We start from the raw sequence: 20,875 nt of genomic DNA on the forward strand, positions 1-20,875 counted from the left end.
CAGCTCCATTAGACTTTAAACTATCACTGTTGAATTTAACCAATAACCTAACCAATGGAAAATTCCTCACTAATAAAGGTCATATCATAATAACCCCAATTCCAAAAAATTGTAAAGAATCATCAACATCAATAACCAACTATAGACCAGTAGCATCCATTCCATTCATTGTGAAAATCATGGAAGGATTGGTACACATCCAACTGATGGAATATCTCGACCAATTCTCTCTTTTGCATGAAACTCAATCTGGTTTTACGCCTCTGTTTAGCACTGAGACAGTAATTGTGGCTATCCTGGATAATTTGTGCTACTTGTTTAGTAAGGGCCTCAATGCCCTGATCATGCAATTTGACATGAGCTCTGCCTTCGACTTGGTGGACCATGGGAAACTGTTACAATGCCTAGATGTAATTGGAATCAGAGGAGAGTTATTAAACTAGTTTCGAGGTTTCCTCATATCTTGCATACATGGAGCAATTCATCTGGCGTGCCACAGGGGTCACCATTATCCCCTCTGCTCTTCAATGTTTATATGTCCTCATTGGGTGCGCAACTATCCCAGCTGGGGATAAAACTATTTAGCTACGCTGATGACTTCCCATTCAATACCTCTATCTCAGAAGTCACCCTCAAAGCAACAGAGGTACTAAATCGGATGAAGCAATGGATGACTGAGTTCAGACTAAAGCTAAACCCAGAGAAAACAAAATTTTTTATAGCATCACCACACCCACTTGACACTAAAGCATCACTGTGCATCAATAATCTTAGTCATCCCATTCAACCCACTATGAAGGTATTGGGAGTAACACTGGACCAGAGTCTGACAATGAAAGACCAGGTAGACTCCTTGATTAGAAAGATCTTTCTCACCCTCTGGAAGCTTCGGTCCATCAGAGCTTACTTTGATGTCTTATCATTTAGAATTCTGGTACAATCCCTCATACTGAGTCAGTTCGACTATTGTAACATCGCCTATTTGGCACTCTCCCAGAAAAATATGCGGCGATTGCAACTGGTACAAAATGCAGCGGTTAGGCTACTTTGTGGACTGAATAAGTTTGATCATGTAACACCTTACTATCGACTTCTACACTGACTGCCAATGGAGGCATGTGTGAAGTTCAAGTTTGGTTGTTTTTGCTTCAAGGTACTTTACAGGTTAGCCCCTAAATATATAACCACAGACATAGGAGAAGTTCACATCCGAACTTTGTTTCTCCACCGGTCAGAGGTTGTAAATTTAAAAGCCATCACCAACATCTTTTCTCACATCAAGCAGCATTATGGTGTAAAGACCTGGAACAACTGCTCGTGCCTACTACTTATAGGGAATTCAGGAAGCGCCTAAAAACACATCTGTTCCTGAAGTACTTAGGTAACTGACCTATACAATCTTAGTCCTCAACAAATGATCTTTAGAACTGTTATTCACTAACTCTGAACTTTGTTTATTCCACTCAATCTGTAATACCTTTTAATCATTGTAAACCGCATAGAACTTTACGGTCCTGCGGTTATTATTATTATCTTTCTATCCCTCCCTCCCATCCCTTGTGCAGCAGAACCCCTGCAGTTTCTATCCCTCCCTCCCATCCCTTGTGCAGCAGAACCCTTGCAGCTTCTATCCCTCTCTCCCATCCCCCCTCTCCCCCCGCTGACCTTTCCATCTCTCCCCCCCCAACTGCAAGACCGAAATACCTTGTAAAATGCAATGTCAGCAGCAATCTAGATAGGCTGCTTTGCAGCCTTCTCTCACATCACTAATGATATCATCAGCAACGTGGCATATGAACGCCCGGGCGAGAGAAGGCCGCGAAGCAGCCTGTCTAGATTGCTGTCGATGTTGCATTTGTTACAAGGTATTCCGGTCTTGCGGTTGGGGGGAGAGATAGAAGGGTCAGTAGGGGGGGGGGGGGCATGGCAGGAGGAAGCGCAGCTGCCGGCGACTAGGGCTTATTTTCAGGGGTAGGGCTTATATTAAGATCTACCCTGAAAATCATGCTAAGGCTTATTTTCGGGGTAGGTCTTACTTTTAGGGAAAAATGGTATAAGCAGGTAGATTGATTATATATTATAGGCGGAAATAAGAAAGAGGATTGATTATGGTTTAAGAGGGCTGTATTGAAAACCAACTGATGATATATATCAGACTGGAAAGGATTACAAATCTATTACTAAAGCTCTGGGTTTCAACCAAACCATAGTAAGAGCCATTATCGCCAAATGGAGAAGACTTGGAATAGTGGTGAATCTTCCTAGGAGTAGCCAGCCTGTCAAAATAATTTTTAAAGGCACAGCACTAATTCATCCAGAACTCACAAAACACCCTAGAACATCATCCAAAGAACTGCAGGCATCTCGTAGCCTCAGCTAAAGTCATGACTCTACAATAAGAAAGATTGGGCAAAAATGGAATCAAAGGGAAAATAGCAAGGCAGAAACTGCTGCTATCCAAGATTAACATCCATGCTTGTCTCGCATTTGCAAAAACACATCTAGATGATCCCCAAGTCTGTCCACAGGACATTATCCCAAAAGGCAAGTCAAAAGTGGAACTCTTTGGACAACATAGGCCCCATTATGTCTGGCATAAAACAAATAGAGCATCATAATAGTCAAACACAACGGTAGTAACATGATGGTATGAGGATGCTTTGCTGCCTCAGATCCTGGAAAATTTGCTATTATTAAATGCAAATATCCTGAAAACCTGACCGACTGAGGTTCCCCCAGGCCCAGTTTGGGACCTACTGCCATAAGCATCAAGGGGTCATGGATTTGATATATCACCCATTAAGTTGAAAGAATTCAAATAGGCATTCCTGTGTGTCTAAAAAAAAAAAAAAAAGCACTGTGATTTATTCACTGCAGTAATTTTCTCTACCAAGGCAACAAAACTGTCTTTTGCATACCGTAAGTATTTTTATATTACTATAGCTTTAGCAAGGCCTTTCCTATATAATCCTCTCTCTCACAAGTATCAGCTGTGTATCTTATGCTTGCAGTAGGAAAGAAAATATATAACATGCATGCACCTGTTCGTAATATCTTCTTGTTTCTCTTTGGCCTCTTCATATTTATCTGCCAAGCGCTCTGCCATTTCTCTTAGACTTTTTCTGAAGATGAATGAGAAAACCAGTTACTTATAAACATCTCTTATCCCAGTAGTTCCCACACATGGTCCTGGAAGCACCCCAACCAGTCAGGTTTTCAGGATATCCACAATGAATAATCATGAGAGATTTGCATGCACTGCCCTCCATTGCATTCAAATCTCTCTCATGAATTCTCATTGTGGATATCCTGAAAACCTGACTAGTTGGAGTGCTTCCAGGACCATGTTTGGAAACCACTGTCTTATCCTAATACTCCAATGCCTATAGTCACCATTTCCCCTGATCAGAAATGGAACAGGTGAAAACATCCTGCCCAAAATAACAAATGATTTGGCACAGTATTGGTACATTCCATTGTGTCATATACACATCAAAATTCCCTTAAAAAAAAAAAACTTTAGAAAAGATTCATATGGATTCAATATTTACTGAAGTGCAAAGAGGTTCTCATACTCTGGAAGTTATCAATTTACTGTATATACTTGAATATAACCTGATCTGAATATAAATCGAGGTAACCCTTTTTCTCCTAAAAAGGGGAAAAAAAGGTTAACTCGAATATAAACCAAGGGTTTATATTCAAGTGCCCTGACAGGTTCTGTACCCAGCCTCCCTCCCTTTCAGGCTCTGCAACCAGCCCCCCTCCTCTGCCTTGCAGGCCTTTCTCCAGATCTGCCATAAGTCCTAGTGGTCTAGCAGTGAGCCAGAACAGGAGGGATCCCTCCAGCTGACTCTAAAATATCCCACTTCCCAGATCTCTAGAAAGCGTACATTGAAAGCCCTAGCGGTCCAGCGGTGAATCAGGACAGGAGTGATCTTCCTGTGCTCCTGCCCTGTGTGAGCTGCTACCTAAAATGGCTGTTGTGAGCTCTCATAGTACCTGGGGCCCTGTTCTCTTCCTATCTCTCACATTGTACCTTTAGTGGTGAATCCTCCTTCACTGCTCTCCTATTAACGACTGGAGTACCTCAGGGCTCTGTCCTGGGACCTCTTCTCTTTTCCATCTATACTCATTCCCTTGGAGCTCTGATCTCCTTCCCATGGTTTTCAATACTACCTCTTTGCCGACTCCAAGATATACCTCTCTACACCTGAAATCTCTACAGGAATCCAAGCCCGAATCTCAGCCTGCTTATCTGACATTGCTGCCTGGATGTTGTTGCTATCTTAATAAACATGATATTACAAAAAAAAAAAAACCAAAAACCAACCCACAAAAACTAAACATGGCTAAGACTGAGAGGGGAGGACTTTCTGTCCAAATCTAAATCTGCTCTCCCCCCACTCACTCAGTGGATAACTCTCTTATCCTCCCTGTTTTGTCAGCTCGCAACCTTGGTGCCATCTTTTGACTCTTCTCTCTCCTCCTATGTGCAAATGGAGAGAACTGATCCATCTCAGCAATGGAGGCCATCACCCACTTATGTGGAAATTTATATCATATCATATATGATTTCAATGGAGAATATAATACAACTCAGAATCAGAAATAAGGGTTCAACAAATTCTTCCTACCTCTCTTCTTTGCAATATCTAAGGTCATCCAACTGTTTCTCTTTCTGTCCAACCAATAACCTCACCCTGAATAAAGAAAGAATTTATAAAATGGTTTTGTTATTTACAAAATTGTATTTTTGTTTTTTGACGCTGCTCTGGGTGGAGCTAAAGAACAGGGTATTAGTATACAATCAGATTAGACATTAGTCCAAATCTGAAATTCCAAAAATCCCATCCACAGCTAGGATGAGGGGTGTGGCACAGATACAGAAATTAGTAAAAATGCTTTACCGGCGCTGTATCTCCTCTTTAGCCAAGTCCTGTTTAAGTATGTATTCTTCTCGAAATATCTGTGTGGCTCTACTGAGCAGCTGCAGGCATTGCTCAGGAGGAGGAGATGTGTCTTTGTCATTTGACCTAGAAGAAGATAAAAATATAATACTTAAGGTTACAGTAAATCTCTCTTTTTGACAAACAGAACAGGGGCAGGAGGAATAAAGTTTATCATAAAAAAAGTATTAATCGCAGAAATTAATTGCTGTAGAGTCATTCCATACCAAGTGGTCTAAAATATAAAAAAGCTCCCCACCATTATGTCTCAGATTTTGCTCATAATTTGTATGCAGAACTAGCATAGCATTAAAAAAATGTTTCCCAAAATATCAGATCTTTAGTTGCGATAGTCACTGAACTAGACCCCCTCGTTTTAATGGATGTTGTGCACAACAGTGAATAAAGTGTCATTTTTAGCTGACAATAATTGATGAAAAAATACTCATTTTTGGCAGTCCAGCACAACTTTTTATGCTAGTTTCAGTAATGCTAGAATGAGCATCATGGATGTGAAAGCCTATTTAAAAGGCTGCTCAAAGTGTGCTTTAAAGCTTGTCACAGTTTGTCGTGACAGACTGTGACCAGTTTATTAGCTGCTATAGCTCCAGAGCAGGGGTCTCAAAGTCCCTCCTTGAGGGCCGCAATCCAGTCGGGTTTTCAGGATTTCCCCAATGAATATGCATGAGATCTATGTGCATGCATTGCTTTCAATGCATATTCATTGGGGAAATCCTGAAAACCCGACTGGATTGCGGCCCTCAAGGAGGGACTTTGAGATCCCTGCTCCAGAGCAAAAGTAGATACAGACTTCAGATTGTTATCATAGATTATCCTTGCACTGCTCATTACACTGTCAAATTTGTAGCAATTCAGTGTGAATAGTTGCATCAGAACATTCCTTCAAATTTTGCACCATTGACCCAAGGGCTGAAATTTGTCAATTTTCAGGGTCAATTATAAAAGAAAAAAAGAAAAAAAAGTATCCCCGAATCTTTCTCTAACTAGTACTGAAAGATTGGAGAAACTGGGGCTCTTTTCCCTGGAGAAGAGGAGACTTAGAGGGGACACGATAGAGACTTACAAGATCATGAAGGGCATAGAGAAAGTGGAGAGGGACAGATTCTTCAAACTTTCGAAAACTTCAAGAACGAGAGACCATTCGGAAAAATTAAGAGGGGACAGATTCAGAACCAGTGCTTAGGAAGTTCTTCTTCACCCAAAGGGTGGTGGGCATCTGGAATGCGCTTCCAGAGGGTGTGATACGACAGAGTATGGTATTGGGGTTCAAGAAAAGGATTAGACAATTTCCTGAAGGAAAAGGGTATGGATAGAGGATTACTATACAGGTCCTGGACCTGATGGGCCGCCACGTGAGCGGACTGCTGGGCATGATGGACCTCTGGTCTGACCCAGCAGAGGCACTGCTTATGTACCATCTAAAAGAGGAAATGTTACTCTACAAGATTAATATTTATTTGTTTTGCAATGAAACTCTTACTGAAATATAAATTTGTTTAAAAGTGTACACAGCCTATGATATACACATATCACGATGCTAAAAATGTAAATGAAATAGTTTCCAAGTTTATTAAAAATTTGATTAAATGTTCATCATTTTCTAAGCATCTTACAATAATAAAATGGGGGGAATGAACAACGATTAACTTAACATAACAAATAAATTTACAATAAGAACAAAAGGAAGGAGGGGAGAACTACAATATTTATAAGAAAAGTAGACCTAGAGGGAAAACACAAAAGGTGGCAAGGGAGAAGCCAGCAAAGGGGGGGATTTAAGAGAGTAAAAAAAGATACTTTATTCGTAGGCATCTTTAAAGAGGAAACATTTTAGCCCACCTTTGAATTTATCAATGTTTTGTTCTGCCCTGATGCGAGTTGGAAGAGAATTCCAGGCCATGGGAGCTGTTACAGAAAACATAGGTGTTACATTGGTCCATAGTGGCTTTGCCACTACTGGTTTCCAAATGAGCAAACCAGTATCCCCATTGTCATAGGGGCCATACCCAATAACCATGCAACAACAGCCATGGGTGGGTTTCTTTTCCACAGGATACCAAGTCTGTTTACATTATGGTTTATCTTGCCAAAGGGATTACAGCATTTCTTCTGAAGGCAATCTTGGGATGCTTGATCTAGCTTTGCTCCTGAGTCTGAACAGTAACTTCTGCTCATGATCAATAGTAGCCCGCTCCACTCCACTCCATAATACCATGGGAAATGTCCAGATAACTCCTTATGTATTCCTAAATGGCCAAATAACTCTTTATGTAATCCGTCTTGAACCGCAAGGTAATGACAGAATAGAAATCACTAATGTAATGTAATATAATCGGTAAACTCCTCAAATCTTTTCAATGCAGCCTTTTTTGCATGGAAAATTACAGGGTACTTTGTTGCACCAGTACCTTGCCCAATTGAACAGAGGCAAATATATCCTTTTTAAAAAGCTCTTTGGGGACAACGGGATAGAAAACAAATTTTAAAAAGTTTGACATCTCTAACTAAAAAAATCGAAGAACACAATCTAAATCAGATCTCTTAGCACAGGTTCAAAATTTTTTAAAATTCCTGACTAAAGCATGTGAATGGAGCCAAAGCAATAAATAAATGGCTAAAATGATTGGTAATAATGGGTTCAACAAGGTCTATTTAAACCTATCAATTCTGAGTGTAAAGGAGAAATTAGGTTCTTACCTGCTAATTTTCTCTCTTTTAAAACTTCCAGACCGATACAGCTTCAGTTTACTGATGGGTTATATCTCATCATGATCAGCAGGTGGAGACAGACAAAACTTTGGAATAGTACTTAATAGCTGACTCTTCCCTAAAACTTCAGTCTGCCGAATAGCCAAGCAAAACTAAGAACCAAAACAAACTATTTAAATTATTAAAAACTCATCTGTTTGATAATCAAGAATGTTGATCTTCAAGCTTTTTAATGATTTTATAAGAACATAAGCATTGCCTCTGCTGGGTCAGACCAGGGGTCCATCGTGCCCAGCAGTCCACTCCCGCGGCGACCCCCCAGGTCCATGACCTGTAAGTGAGCCTTTACCTAAAACGTGTATCCCCTATTCATTTAGTGTCCTGTAATGTTACCCTCTATCTGTATCCTTCAATCCCCTTCACCTTCAGGAAGTCATCCAATCCCTTTTTGAAACCCAATATTGTACTCTGTTCTATCACCTCTTCTGGGAGCGCATTCCAGGTGGTCCACCACCCTCTGAGTGAAGAAGAACTTCCTAGCATTTGTTCTGAATCTGTCTCCTTTCAATTTTTCTGAATGCCCTCTTGTTTTTGTTGTCCCTGCTAGTCTGAAGAATCTGTCCCTCTTCACCTTCTCTATGCCTTTCATGATCTTATAAGTCTCTAGCATGTCCCCTCTAAGTCTCCGCTTTTCCAGGGTAAAAAGCCTCAGCTTCTCCAGCCCTTCAGCATACGAAAGGTTTTCCATGCCTTTTATCATCCTAGTCGCTCTTCTCTGGACCCTCTCGAGTATCACCATATCCTTCTTAAGGTACGGCGACCAGTATTGGACGCAGTACTCCAGATGCGGGCGCACCATTGCTCGGTACAGTGGTAGGATAACTTCCTTCGTTCTGGTAGTGATACCCTTTTAGATAATGCCCAACATTTTGTTCGCTTTCTTTGAGGCCGCTGCACATTGCGCCGCCGGCTTCATTGTTTTATCCACCAATACCCCTAAGTCTTTTTCTAGGTTGCCATACCCCAGTACCCTCCCTCCCATCGTGTAGCTGTACATCGGGTTCCCTTTCCCTATATGCAAGACTTTACATTTCTCTACATTGAAGCTCATCTGCCATCTTTCTGCCCACTTGCTCAGTTTGTTCTGGTCTCTTTGTAGATCTTTGCATTCCTCAACAGTTCTGACCCTACTGGAGAGTTTTGTGTCGTCCGCGAATTTTATAACTTCGCATTTCGTCCCCGTTTCCAGGTCATTTATGAATATATTGAACAGCAGCGGTCCCAACACTGACCCCTGTGGGACACCACTTGTGACCCCTTTCCAGTCAGAGTAGTGTCCCTTTACTCCTACCCTCTGTTTTCTGTCCGCCAGCCAATTCCTGATCCATCTGTGCACGTCCCCTACCACCCCATGGCTCCACAGTTTTCTTAGTGGGCGCTCATGTGGTACCTTGTCGAAGGCTTTTTGGAAATCCAGATATAAGATGTCTATGGGGTCACCCTTGTCCAATTGTTCGCTTATCCCTTCAAAGAAATGCAGTAGGTTCGTTTGGCATGATCTTCCTTTACAGAAACCATGCTGGCTTGTTCTCATCAGATTATTTTTTTCTAAATGCTCATTTATACTTTCCTTGATTAATGATTCGGCCATCTTCCCCGGAACTGAGGTTAGGCTCACCAGTCTGTAGTTCCCTGGGTCACCTCTTGATCCTTTTTTGAAGATAGGTGTAACATTTGCTATTCTCCAGTCCTCCTGGATTGCTCCTGTTTTCAAGGATAGATTATAAATCTGCCTATTAACTCTGCTGTTTCATCCCTGAGCTCTTTCAGTATTTTCGGGTGGATCCCGTCTGGGCCCGGAGATTTGTCAGTTTTTAATCTATCTGCTTGAGTACGTCTTCGAGGCTTACCTCCATGCATGATAATTTTCCTTCTTGATCCCCCTTAAAGATATTTTCCGGTTACGGCACATTGGATGTGTCTTCTCTTGTAAAGACCGATGAGAAGAACATGTTTAGTCTGTCAGCCACCTCTTTTTCCTCCTTCACCACTCCCTTCCTGTCTCCCTCATCCAGAGGTCCCATCTTCTCCCTCGCCAGCTGGTTTAAAATTTTGTGTTTCCTTGGCTAGTCTCTCTTCGTATTCTCTCTTTGCTTTTCTGACCACTCTGTGACATTCTTTTTGTTGCTTCCTGTGCTCTATCCAATTTTCTTCGGTTTTGTCCTTTTCCACTTCCAAAATGATCTTTTCTTGTCTCCTATCACTATCTTTACTTCACTGGTCATCCATGCCGGGTCTTTCGTTTGATTCTTTTTGCATCCTTTTCTAAATCTGGGTATATACAGGTTTTGCGCCTCGTTTACCATGTCTTTGAATAAGGACCAGGCTTGCTCCACAGTCTGCGCTTTCTTGGAGCTGTTTTTGAGTTTTTTCTTCACCATTTGTCTCATGTAATCATAGTTCCCTTTCTTGAAGTTAAACGTTGTTGCATTGGCTCTCTTTCCCTTTGGTAATCCTACTTTCAATTTGAACTGGATCATGTTGTGGTCACTGTTACCTAATGGTCCCACTACTTCCACTTTCCTTTGCAGGTCCCTTCATCCCGTGTTTATAAATTTTTCTTTACAATTAGGTTGTATTTTAATCGAGATATTAATACTTGTATGTTTATGTTGTATTTTAACCATGATGTATAATTCTGCCCATAGAAATGTGTATACGATTGTATTTATCTACTGTTGTGAACCGCCTAGAACTAATGACAGGATGGTATACAAGAAATAAAATTAGTATTATTATAAACAAGAACAAGACTCCAAACAGGAGTAACAACTAATATACATGAATGCTGTTGGAAAATGCAAAGGAGAGGCCCCTTCAGCAAATGTCCCCACAGCTCGCCAGCTAAGCCACAGCCGCTGTTCTTTGATTTCTCTGGCCCTAGAAAAATACTAGAACCCTTAGAAAAAACAAAATCTTCACATGCAACACCTGCAAGAACAACACGACTACAGACAGGGTGGGGTGCTGTACTGGTCTGGAAGGTTTAAAAGAAATAAAATTAGCAGGTAAGAACCTACTTTCTCCTTCTTTATCAACCTGCCAGACCTGTACAGCTTCAGCTTACTTATGGGACATACCAAAGCAGTACCCATCATGGGTGGGACCCCTGAAGAGCCAACACCAGAACATGCTCTCCGAATACCGCATCCCGACTTGCCTGAACGTCCACATGGTAGTGTCTGACAAAGGATTGCAGAGAAGACCAAACTGCAGTCTTACAAATATCCACTGGAGGCACAAGAGAAGACGCCCAAGAAGCTGCCTGACCCCGAGTGGAAATAGCCTTGAGAAAGTCCGGAACAGGCTTTTTCTGAAGAAGGTAAGCAGAAGCAATAGTCTCCTTGATCCAGCGCTCAATGGTAGCCTTCTAAAGTGCTCATTGCTCCATACGCAACCTAACTTAAGAAAAGTGCCGGTTAGAAGAAAAATACAGTAATTTAAATAAAATTTAAAGGGAAAGCAACCTTTTAGACTGACACTGCCTCAGGATTTTTTTTTTTTTTACAGAACAGACTCCACTGGCTCTCAAAGCAGTATGCCTTACCTGAATTGGGGGCAAGGCTTACTGCTGAGGCACCTCTAAAAAAAATTTGGGGGAGGTGGAGGGAAGGGGGGGAGGGACCCAGCACGAGACCCGCTGGGTTTGACACCCCCGAGGTTGAACGGACCCCAAAACAGGACCCACCCAAGCTCAGTCCAGCACAAAAACAGGGAATTGGAGCCCTAAACAAATTCCAACAGCCCTAACCAAGGGAGATGGGTACAACTCATTCACACCTGCTGGAGACAGAGAGAAGACGGAGGTAATTAGGGAGATTCAGCTATTAAGTACTATTCCAAAGTCTCCATCTGCTCATCATGATGAGATATAGCCCATCAGTAAGCTGAAGCTGTACCGGTCTAGCAAGGTTGATAAAGAAAACTATTTTAATACATAAGAACTGCCATCTCTGGATCAGACTATAGGTCCATCAAGTCCGCTGATCCGCTCACGCGGAGGCCCAACCAGGTGTAACCTGGCGAAAACTTAGTCACCCGTATCCTTCTATGCATCTTTCGAGGAGATGTGCATCTAACTTGCCCTTAAATCCTAGAACGGTGGATTTCGCAGCAATCTCCACCGGGAGAGCATTCCAGGTGTCCACCACTCGCTGTGTGAAGTAGAACTTCCTGGCATTTATCCTGGGCTTGTCCCCCCTCAGTTTCAGTCCATGACCTCTTGTCCTAGTCACATTTGACATCGTAAATAACTTTTTATCCTGCTCTATCTTGTCAATTCCTTTTATTATTTTAAAAGTCTCAATCAGATCCCCTCACAGTCTCCTCTTCTCAAGGGAGAACAGTCCCAGTTTTCTAAGTCGTTTTTTGTAGTTCAAGATCTCCATATCTTTTACCAGCTTCGTTTCTCGCCTCTGCACCTTCTCCAGCAGTTTTATATCCTTCTTTAGGTAGGGAGACCAGTGTTGGACAAAGTATTCCAAGTGTGGTCTGACCATTGCTCTATAAAGCGGCATTATGACCCTCTCCGATCTACTTGTGATTCCCTTCTTTATCATGCCCAACATTCTATTTGCTTTCTTTGCCGCCGCCACACATAGTGCTGACAGTTTCAGGGTCATGCCCAACATTCTATTTGCTTTCTTTGCCGCCGCCACACATAGTGCTGACAGTTTCAGGGTCCTATCTATCAGTATCTCAGATCCTTTTCTTGTTCACTCTTACCCAGGGTTACACCTGACATGCTATATTCGTGCTCCTTGTTCTTTCTGCCCAAATGCATTACCTTGCATTTTTCCACATTAAACTTCATCTGCCATTTCTCTGCCCATCTCTCTAACTGGCTCAAATCTCTCTGTAATTCCTCGCTGTCCTTTTGTGATCTGATTGCCCGACATAACTTCGTTTCATCTGAAAACTTGATGATTTCACTGGACGTTCCTTCTTCTAGGTCGTTGATGAAAATATTAAATAAGATGGGCCCAAGAACCGAGCCCTGGGGCACACCACTAGTCACTTTCTCCCAGTTGAAAGCTTCTCATTTATACCCACCCTCTGCATTTTGTTTTCCAGCCATTTGCCTATCCACCTTAGTATGTCTCCCTCTATTCCGTGGCTTTGCAATTTCCTGATAAGTCTTTCGTGTGGAACTTTGTCGAACGCTTTCTGGAAGTCCAAGTATATTATGTCCACTGGTTCCCCGTTATCGATTTGCTTGTTTACTGTTTCAAAGAATTGTAGTAAATTCGTCAAGCATGACTTCCCTTTCCTGAAACCATGTTGACTGGCTCCCATCAGGTCGTGTGTATCCAAGTGTGGGACTATGCTATCTTTAATCAGTGCTTCAACCATCTTTCCAGGGACAGACGTAAGACTCATCGGTCTGTAGTTGCCCGGTTCTCCTCTTGATCCTTTTTTGAAAATTGGGGTGACGTTCGCTATCTTCCAGTCTTCCGGTATCTGTCCAGTTCTAATTGACAGGTTAGCAAGGTTTTGCAGTAGTTCTCTGATTTCTACCTTCAGTTTCTTTAATACTCTCGGGTGAATTCCATCCGGTCCAGGGGATTTGTCACTTTTAAGTTTGTCGATCTGGTAGTATATCTGGTCCAAATCCACTTCTACTGTGGTGAGGCTGTCCTCTATTTCTCCCTTGAATACTTTCACTGTTTCAGGTATTGATGTAATGTCTTCCTTCATAAAGACAGACGCAAAGAAGGAGTTTAGTCTGTCTGCAATTGGTTTGTCTTCTTTGATGTACCCTTTTCTTTCCTGGTCGTCCAGCGGACCCACTGCCTCTTTTGCAGGTTTTTCCCCTTTTACGTATCTAAAAAAGGGCTTGAAGTTTTTGACCTCTTGCGCTATTTTCTCCTCATAGACCTTTTTAGCATCCCTCACCGCCTTGTGACATTTCTTCTGATTGTCTTTGTGGCTGTTCCAAGCTTCGGTTGTTCTTTCACGTTTCCATTTTTTAAAGGAGTTCTTCTTTTCTCTTACGGCATTAAGTCATCCTTCACCTCTTTAGTAAGCCATGCTGGTTCTCCTTTGTTTTTATTTTTCCGTCCTTTGGATATCTGCAGAATGTAGAGATTTTGTGCTTCCGTGATAGTATTTTTCAGTAGGGACCATGCTTGGTCCACCATTTTAATTGTGTACATTCTTTTCTTGAGCCGTTTTCTTACCATGGCTCTCATGCTATCATATCTTCCTTTCTTAAAGTTGAGGGTCGTGGTTAAGGTTTTGATATGTTTCCCCTTCCCAATGTCGAGATTAAAGTTCATCATGTTGTGATCGCTTGTCCCTAGCGGGACCGTGACTTCTACTTCTTTAGTCTGACCAGTAATGCCTGGAAAATACAAATGGTACACAAATGTTATACATAGCAGCCAACTAATAGTAGCTAAAAGGGAAAAATTTGGTTCTTACCTGCTAATTTTCTTTCTTTTAGTCCCTCCAGACTGACACAGCTCACTGATGGGTAATAGCTCATCATGACCCGCAGGTGGAGACTGAGCCAAACTTTTGGCTGTAGTACAAGTAGCTGTGCAGTCCCTAATACACTCAGTCTGCCGAATAGCCAAGCAGGACTAATAAACTAAGAAGTGCTAATCATAACAGTACAAGAACATAAGAACATAAGAAATGCCTTCACCGGATCAGACCATTGGGTCCATCTAGTCCGGCGACCCGCACACGCGGCAGCCAAACTAGGTGTTGCCTGTTGAAGACACGTATCCTGCAACGTGATTTGCAAGAAGGTGTGCATCCAACTTGCCCTTGAATCCCAGAATGGTGGTCTCCGCCACAACCTCCTCCGGGAGAGCATTCCAAGTGCCCACTACTCGCTGTGTGAAAAAGAACTTCCAAATATTTGTCCTGAACCTGTTTCCCCTCAGTTTCAGTCCATGACCTCGTGTCCGAGTCACATTTGACAATGTGAATACCGATGTATCTTGCTCAATTTTGTCGAAACCTTTCAGTATTTTAAAAGTCTCTATCATATCCCCTCGCAGCCTTCTCTTCTGGAGGGTGAACAATCCCAATTTTTCGAGGCGTTCTTTGTAGCTCAAATTCTCCACACCTTTTATTAGTTTCGTGGCTCGCCTCTGCACCCTCTCCAGCAGGGTTATATCCTTCCTTAGGTAGGGAGACCAGTGTTGGATACAGTATTCCAAGTGTGGTCTGACCATTGCTCTATAAAGTGGCATGATGACGTCTGCCGATCTACTCGTGATTCCCTTCTTTATCATGCCCAGCATCCTGTTCGCTTTCTTTGCCGCTGCTGCGCATTGAACCGAGGGCTTCAGGGTCCTATCAGTACTCCAAGGTCCCTCTCTTGTTTGCTCTTGCCCAATGTTACACCTAACATTTTTTATGCAGATTCTTTGTTTTTCCTACCCAGGTGCATCACTTTGCATTTATCTATATTAAAGTTCATCTGCCACTTTTCTGCCCATTTCTCTAGCAGGTTCAAGTCTCTCTGAAGTTCCTCACTGTCTTTTTGAGACCCAACTGCCCAGCATAGTTTTGTATCATCTGCAAACTTGATTATATTACTTGTAGTTTCTTCTTCCAGGTCATTTATGAAGATATTGAATAAGATGGGCCCAAGAACCGAGCCCTGGGGAACACCGCTTGTCACTTTCTCCCAGTCCGAGAATTTTCCATTTATGCTTACCCTTTGCTGTCTGTTTTCCAGCCATTTGCCTAAACAGGAGTAACTACTAAATAGAGCCATACTCTTGGAAATTGCATAGGAGAAATACCTTCAGCAAATGTCTCCACAGCTCGCCAGCTATGCCAGCTGAGCCAAAGGCCGCTGTTCTTTTAATCCCCCCTACCCTACTAAAAACACGAGATCCCGCAGAAACAAAACACACTCTTTACATGAATTCCGAAAGAACAAGAGACAGACTACAGGGTGGGGGGCAGTCTGGTGAGACTAAAAGAAAGGAAAATAGCAGGTAAGAACCTAATTTCTTCTTCTTCGTCTCTCCAGACCGGCACAGCTTACTGATGATACCAAAGCAGAACCCATCATGGATGGGACCCCCGAAGAGCCGTCACAAGAACATGCTCACTGAACACCACATCCCAACGCATCTGAACATTCACACGGTAGTGACGCACAAAGGAATGGAGAGAAGACCAAACCGTAGCTTTACAGATATCCACTGGAGGCACAAGAGAAGACTCAGTCCAAGAAGCTGTCTGCCCCTGAGTGGTATGAGCCTTGAGAAATTCCAGAACAGGCTTCTTCTGAAGAAGGTATGCCAAAGCAATAGTATCCTTGATCCAGCGCGCAATGGTAGCCTTGGAAGCACCTTCCCCTTATGAGAACCTGCTAAGAAGACTAAAAGACGATCCAATTTCTGGAACTCCTGGTCCGCCAAACATATGAGCAAAGGACCCAACAGACATCCTGCTTGTGCAATTACCTGTGCGGCACTAAAAAAAGTTCAAAGAAGAGCGACCAAGATGATAAAGGAGATAGAACTCCTCTCGTATGCGGAAAGACTAGAGAGGTTAGGGCTCTTCAGCTTGGAAAAGAGACAGCTGAGGGGAGATATGATTGAAGTCTACAAAATCCTGAGTGGTGTAGAACAGGTATAAGTGGATTGATTTTTTTTACTGCATCAAGATTTACAAAGACTAGGGGATGCTCGAAGTTACAGAGTAATACTTTTAAAACCAATAGAAGGAAATATTTTTTCATTCAGAAAATAATTAAGCTCTGGAACGCATTGCCAGAGAATGTGGTAAGAGCAGTTAATGTAGCTAGTTTAAAAAAATGTTTGGACAAATTCTTGGAGGAAAAGTCCATAGTCTGCTTTTGAGACAGACATGGGAGAAGCCATTGTTGAGACAGACATGGGAGAAGCCACTGCTTGCCATGGATCAGTGGCATGGAATGCTGCTACTATTTGGGATTTTGCCAGGTACTGGTGACTTGGATTGGCCTCCGCGAATAAAGAATACTGGGTTAGATGGACCATTGGTCTGACCCAGTAAGGCTATTCTTATGTTTCAAGGACAAATGTTTTTTTGGGCAGAGGTGGGGTACTGGACTCTTGTTCTCAAAAGCTTCTGCAGCAATAAATCTGTAAGATGCCACCAGCTGTTTTGTTTTTGCAGATACAGACTAACATGGCTACTCCTCTGAAAGGTTGTCTGATCTGTAATACAAAACATACTTCTAAAACTTGAAATTTTAAACCTTTGCTAGCATCCTGGAATCCTGCATGGACAAAAGGCACTATGTAGATGCATGTGACTATACATCCAAAATTAACTGCACTACCACCTCCCTAAATCTCATAATACAAAATGGCAGAATCCAGCTGGACCATGCTACTTCATCATAAATAAACTTGGCATTCATGTATAATCCCACTCTCATTTTCATGTGGCATTTTTTTTCTTACACAAATAGTTATTGTTGTAAACTGCCTTATTATCCTGTTTTAGGATGTAATGGTATAGTACATTTTCTAACTAAACTAACAAGCAATAGAAAAACTGCACTTACTTCAGGAGTACAGGATTGGCTGAGCTGCGACTCAGAATGCTGCGAATGTGTTTTTCAAAGGAATCCTGAGATTCAGCCAGGATCCTCAGCGGGGATGCTGTGATGCTACCGTCTATCTGTTGGGAGCAAAGAAGCGGTGGAGATGCAGGACGAATCATAGTTCTACAGATACAAGTATCACCACAAAAAAAAAAAAAAAAAATTCATATTACAAACTGCCAAAACAGGTAAACACTATGTTGTCCTAGAAAACCTTTGTAACAATGTTTAAAATAGTTTGCTGCTGTTAAATGAACATATCCGCTATAATAAAACCCTTAGTGCGCATGCGCACTTCAATCTTCGTGATCCCTGTGTCCTAGATCCGTGCTTCCGTGCCACACATGTGCAGTAGAAGGAGCCAGCGGTGATTTCCCCAGTGCCCTCCCTTGACGACGCTGGCTCCTTCTACTGCACATGCGGAGGTACCTTAAGCATGGATGCATGAAGGTGGTGATTCCCCCTTCCCAGCTTCACTCCATCTAACATAGCGATCTCAAACTCGCGGCCCCCCAGGCACTATTCTGCGGCTCGCGATCTGGACGGCTCCCTTACTGAAGTTATTCTTCAGTCCCTTGCCTAAGTTATATTTGAGTTTAAAGCCACCGCTGCGGCTCCTCTCACGAGCCACACCTGCGTCGGAAGCCTCTCTAATGTCATATCAGAGAGAAGGCTTCCAATGCAGGCGCGGATCGTGAGAGGAGTTGCGGTAGCGACTTTGAACTCAAAAATAACTTCAGCAAGGGAGCCGGCCAGAAACGACAAAGAGAAAAACTACTGCTGCACAGGGAAGTGATGGGGAGGGAAATGCTACTGCTGCACAGGGAAGTGGAAGGGGAGGGAATGCTGCTGCTGTACAGGGAAGTGGGGGAGGAGGGAAATGCTACTGATGCACAGGGAAGGGTGGGAGGGAAATGCTGCTGCTGCTGCTGCACAGGGAAGTGGGGGGGGGGGGGCAGAGAGAGAGAGAAAGGGGGCCATGGAGCAAATTTGCTTTGCTTTGGGGGGAAGGGTGTGCTGGGGGGCAGGGAGGAATCTTGGTTTCCTTTGGGAGGAAGACAGAAGGGGCCACGGAGAGAGACAGAAAGAAAGGCAGGCAGGAGGCCACAGAGACAGAAAGACAGGCAGGCAGCGCACGAGAACGAAAGGCAGACACACAGAAAGACAGCGGGCAGGGAGAGAGACAGAAAGCAAGAAAGACAGACAAAGGGGGCCAGGGAGAAAGACAGACAGAAAGAAAGACAGACAGACAGACTGAAAGACAGACAGACAAGAGGCAGGGAGAGAGACAGACAGCAGGAGGGAAAGCGATAGAAAGAAAGAAAGTTAGACAGCGGGAGGGAGAGAGACAGAAAGAAAGAAAGGAAGAAAGAGGCAGGGAGAGAGAAAGAAAGACATATATTCTAGCACCCGTTAATGTAACAGGCTTAAACACTAGTCTTTTGTAAAATTTGATACACTCTGTGCTGTAAAAAGATCAGCCAGGTTTATAAAACAATGAAAAAAAGCAAGTGCTCTGATTTCAGACAGCAAAAAGGAAAAAATTAGTCCTTACCTGCTAATTTTCTTTCCTTTATCCCAAAAGATCAGTTCATACTTGTGTGTTATGCCTGTCTACCACCAAGTGAAGAGAATATAATAAAGCTCTGTTTTAAAGGCTACTGTGTAGCTGCTCCCAGCCAGTATTTTACGTAATATCCAAGCAGTGAAGTCATGAGAAAGTTTGTAACTCCTGCTTCCTTATTAAAGTAGGTTAACGATCTCAATAAAGAAAAAGAAACAGATTAAATTTAAAATGAGTATTGATACAATGCCTATGAACCCAAAAACTGAGCAACAGCAGCAACATACTGAGAAGGGCGGGTTCTGGACTGATCCTTTGGGAATAAAGAAAAGAAAATTAACAGGTAAGAACTAATTTTTCCTTCCATTATATCCCAAGGATCAGCCAAGATTTGTGGGAAGTATAAAAGCAATCCTCAAGTTGGGCAGTACACAGAAACCCCCGCTGAAAGCACTGAACTATCAAAGGAAACCTCTGTTCATGGAGCCACATCTAAACAATAACACTCCAAAAAAGTGTGCTGAGACAACCACATCGTTGACCAAGAAATCTCATCAATAGAAATGATTTGAGCTTATACTGAGCTGGAGACCTTGTGGCAACAATGTATCAACTCTAAAGGACTTGCCATTCATTTGTATAAGATTATATGTTCACTGCCCAACCTTTAGGCAACTCCTCCACTCCTGTCAGCTGGCAGGCACCCTTATGCAGTACTGGCAGCTGAGACAAAGTAATATGACCGGTTGGAGCAGCAGATCCTGATAGATGGCACCCACAAAATGCTTTAGCAGTACAGTCTTACACCAACCAACCCTCCCTCTCCCCTCCCCACCTCAGTTGAACCAAGAAACAGCAGTTCAGGAATTTACAGTATAGAATACTGACTTGAGCAACTGCACAATAGCCTTTAAGGCAGAGCTCTGCAATACTCTCTATCTCCATCTGCTGGACATAACCCTCAAGTCTAGACTGATTCTTGGGATGAGATGGAATGGAATGGACCATTCAAATGGTGTTGTTACAGAGAAAACTGCCTAATAGCAAGATCACATTAGTACTGCTGAACATCATTACCCTGAAATACTACAACATATATGAAACATGAAAGGTTTTGGCCCTAAAACATTTTTCAGCACAGAAACACATTGGGCACATGGCATGTGTCATAACTCTATTACAAAAACATAATTTAAAATATTGGCTGGATACCACCATGAAAACAGTCACAGAACTGGGAAAGTGGGGCAGGACTACGAACTTGCAACAGAGAACAGAAGAGAACCAAACAGCTGAATTTTCAATTTTATTGGAAAGCTCAGCAAGGCATCAGAGACCTGACTGTGTATAATAACTATATTAATATATTTTATTTGTTTGTGGCACACCTTTTACTTGCTAATTACTTTGTATTTATTCTTTATCATGATACAGTGCCATGCTAGTTAGTTACTAGTTACATGGGATAAAAAGTAACTAGTTACTGATTTCAATTACTCTTCATTAAATGTAAATAGTTACTTTATTAGTTACTAAAAAAATTAAAAACTAGGTGGTTAATACTTTGTTTATTAATTATAACTATATGAACATTACAATGAGTACTTTATTTTTAAATGAGTTTCTTATTGGCTCTGAGCATTAAAAGCATTTCAAAATGCTCATTGGTTAAAACTGTTCCCGTGTGGTGTAAGAATCTGTCCACCGATGTTGCAGAGTCTCTCCACTAGTGCGCTTGAGGGAAGGCTTGCATTCTTCAGAACACACACTTCTTTCACAGTTGGATAGCACTGGAGACTGGATATATCACGTGCAGCATCATTCAAGAAGAGGTCTAGTTCTGACTGCACAGCATTGCCCCCTTTATTTGATTCATAGAAACAGAAGCAGCTGGTGTCTTCACTGGAAGTTGGTGCTGCATTAGGAGATGTGTTTGCAGTATCAGTCTGAGCCTGCATTGCTTGCATCAGCAAGTTACTTGGCACGAACTCTGGCAGTATCTGACTG

The 20,875-nt window shown here is 42.4% G+C and overlaps 1 protein-coding gene across 1 annotated transcript in view; it reads right to left on the reverse strand.

Annotated features, from left to right (window-relative positions):
* NUP88 (nucleoporin 88) overlaps window positions 1-20,875 on the reverse strand; it is a 67,884-nt gene that overhangs the window by 8,422 nt on the left and 38,587 nt on the right. Inside the window, exons 11-14 of the mRNA XM_033921415.1 lie at window positions 17,266-17,427; window positions 4,911-5,036; window positions 4,638-4,703; window positions 3,042-3,122 (exon numbers count right to left, since the gene is read on the reverse strand). Of these exons, the coding sequence (XP_033777306.1) occupies window positions 3,042-3,122; window positions 4,638-4,703; window positions 4,911-5,036; window positions 17,266-17,427 (435 nt within the window). The remainder of the gene's footprint in view (window positions 1-3,041; window positions 3,123-4,637; window positions 4,704-4,910; window positions 5,037-17,265; window positions 17,428-20,875) is intronic.

Source organism: Geotrypetes seraphini, chromosome 15 (genome assembly GCF_902459505.1).
Source record: "Geotrypetes seraphini chromosome 15, aGeoSer1.1, whole genome shotgun sequence".
Taxonomy (NCBI): domain Eukaryota; kingdom Metazoa; phylum Chordata; class Amphibia; order Gymnophiona; family Dermophiidae; genus Geotrypetes; species Geotrypetes seraphini.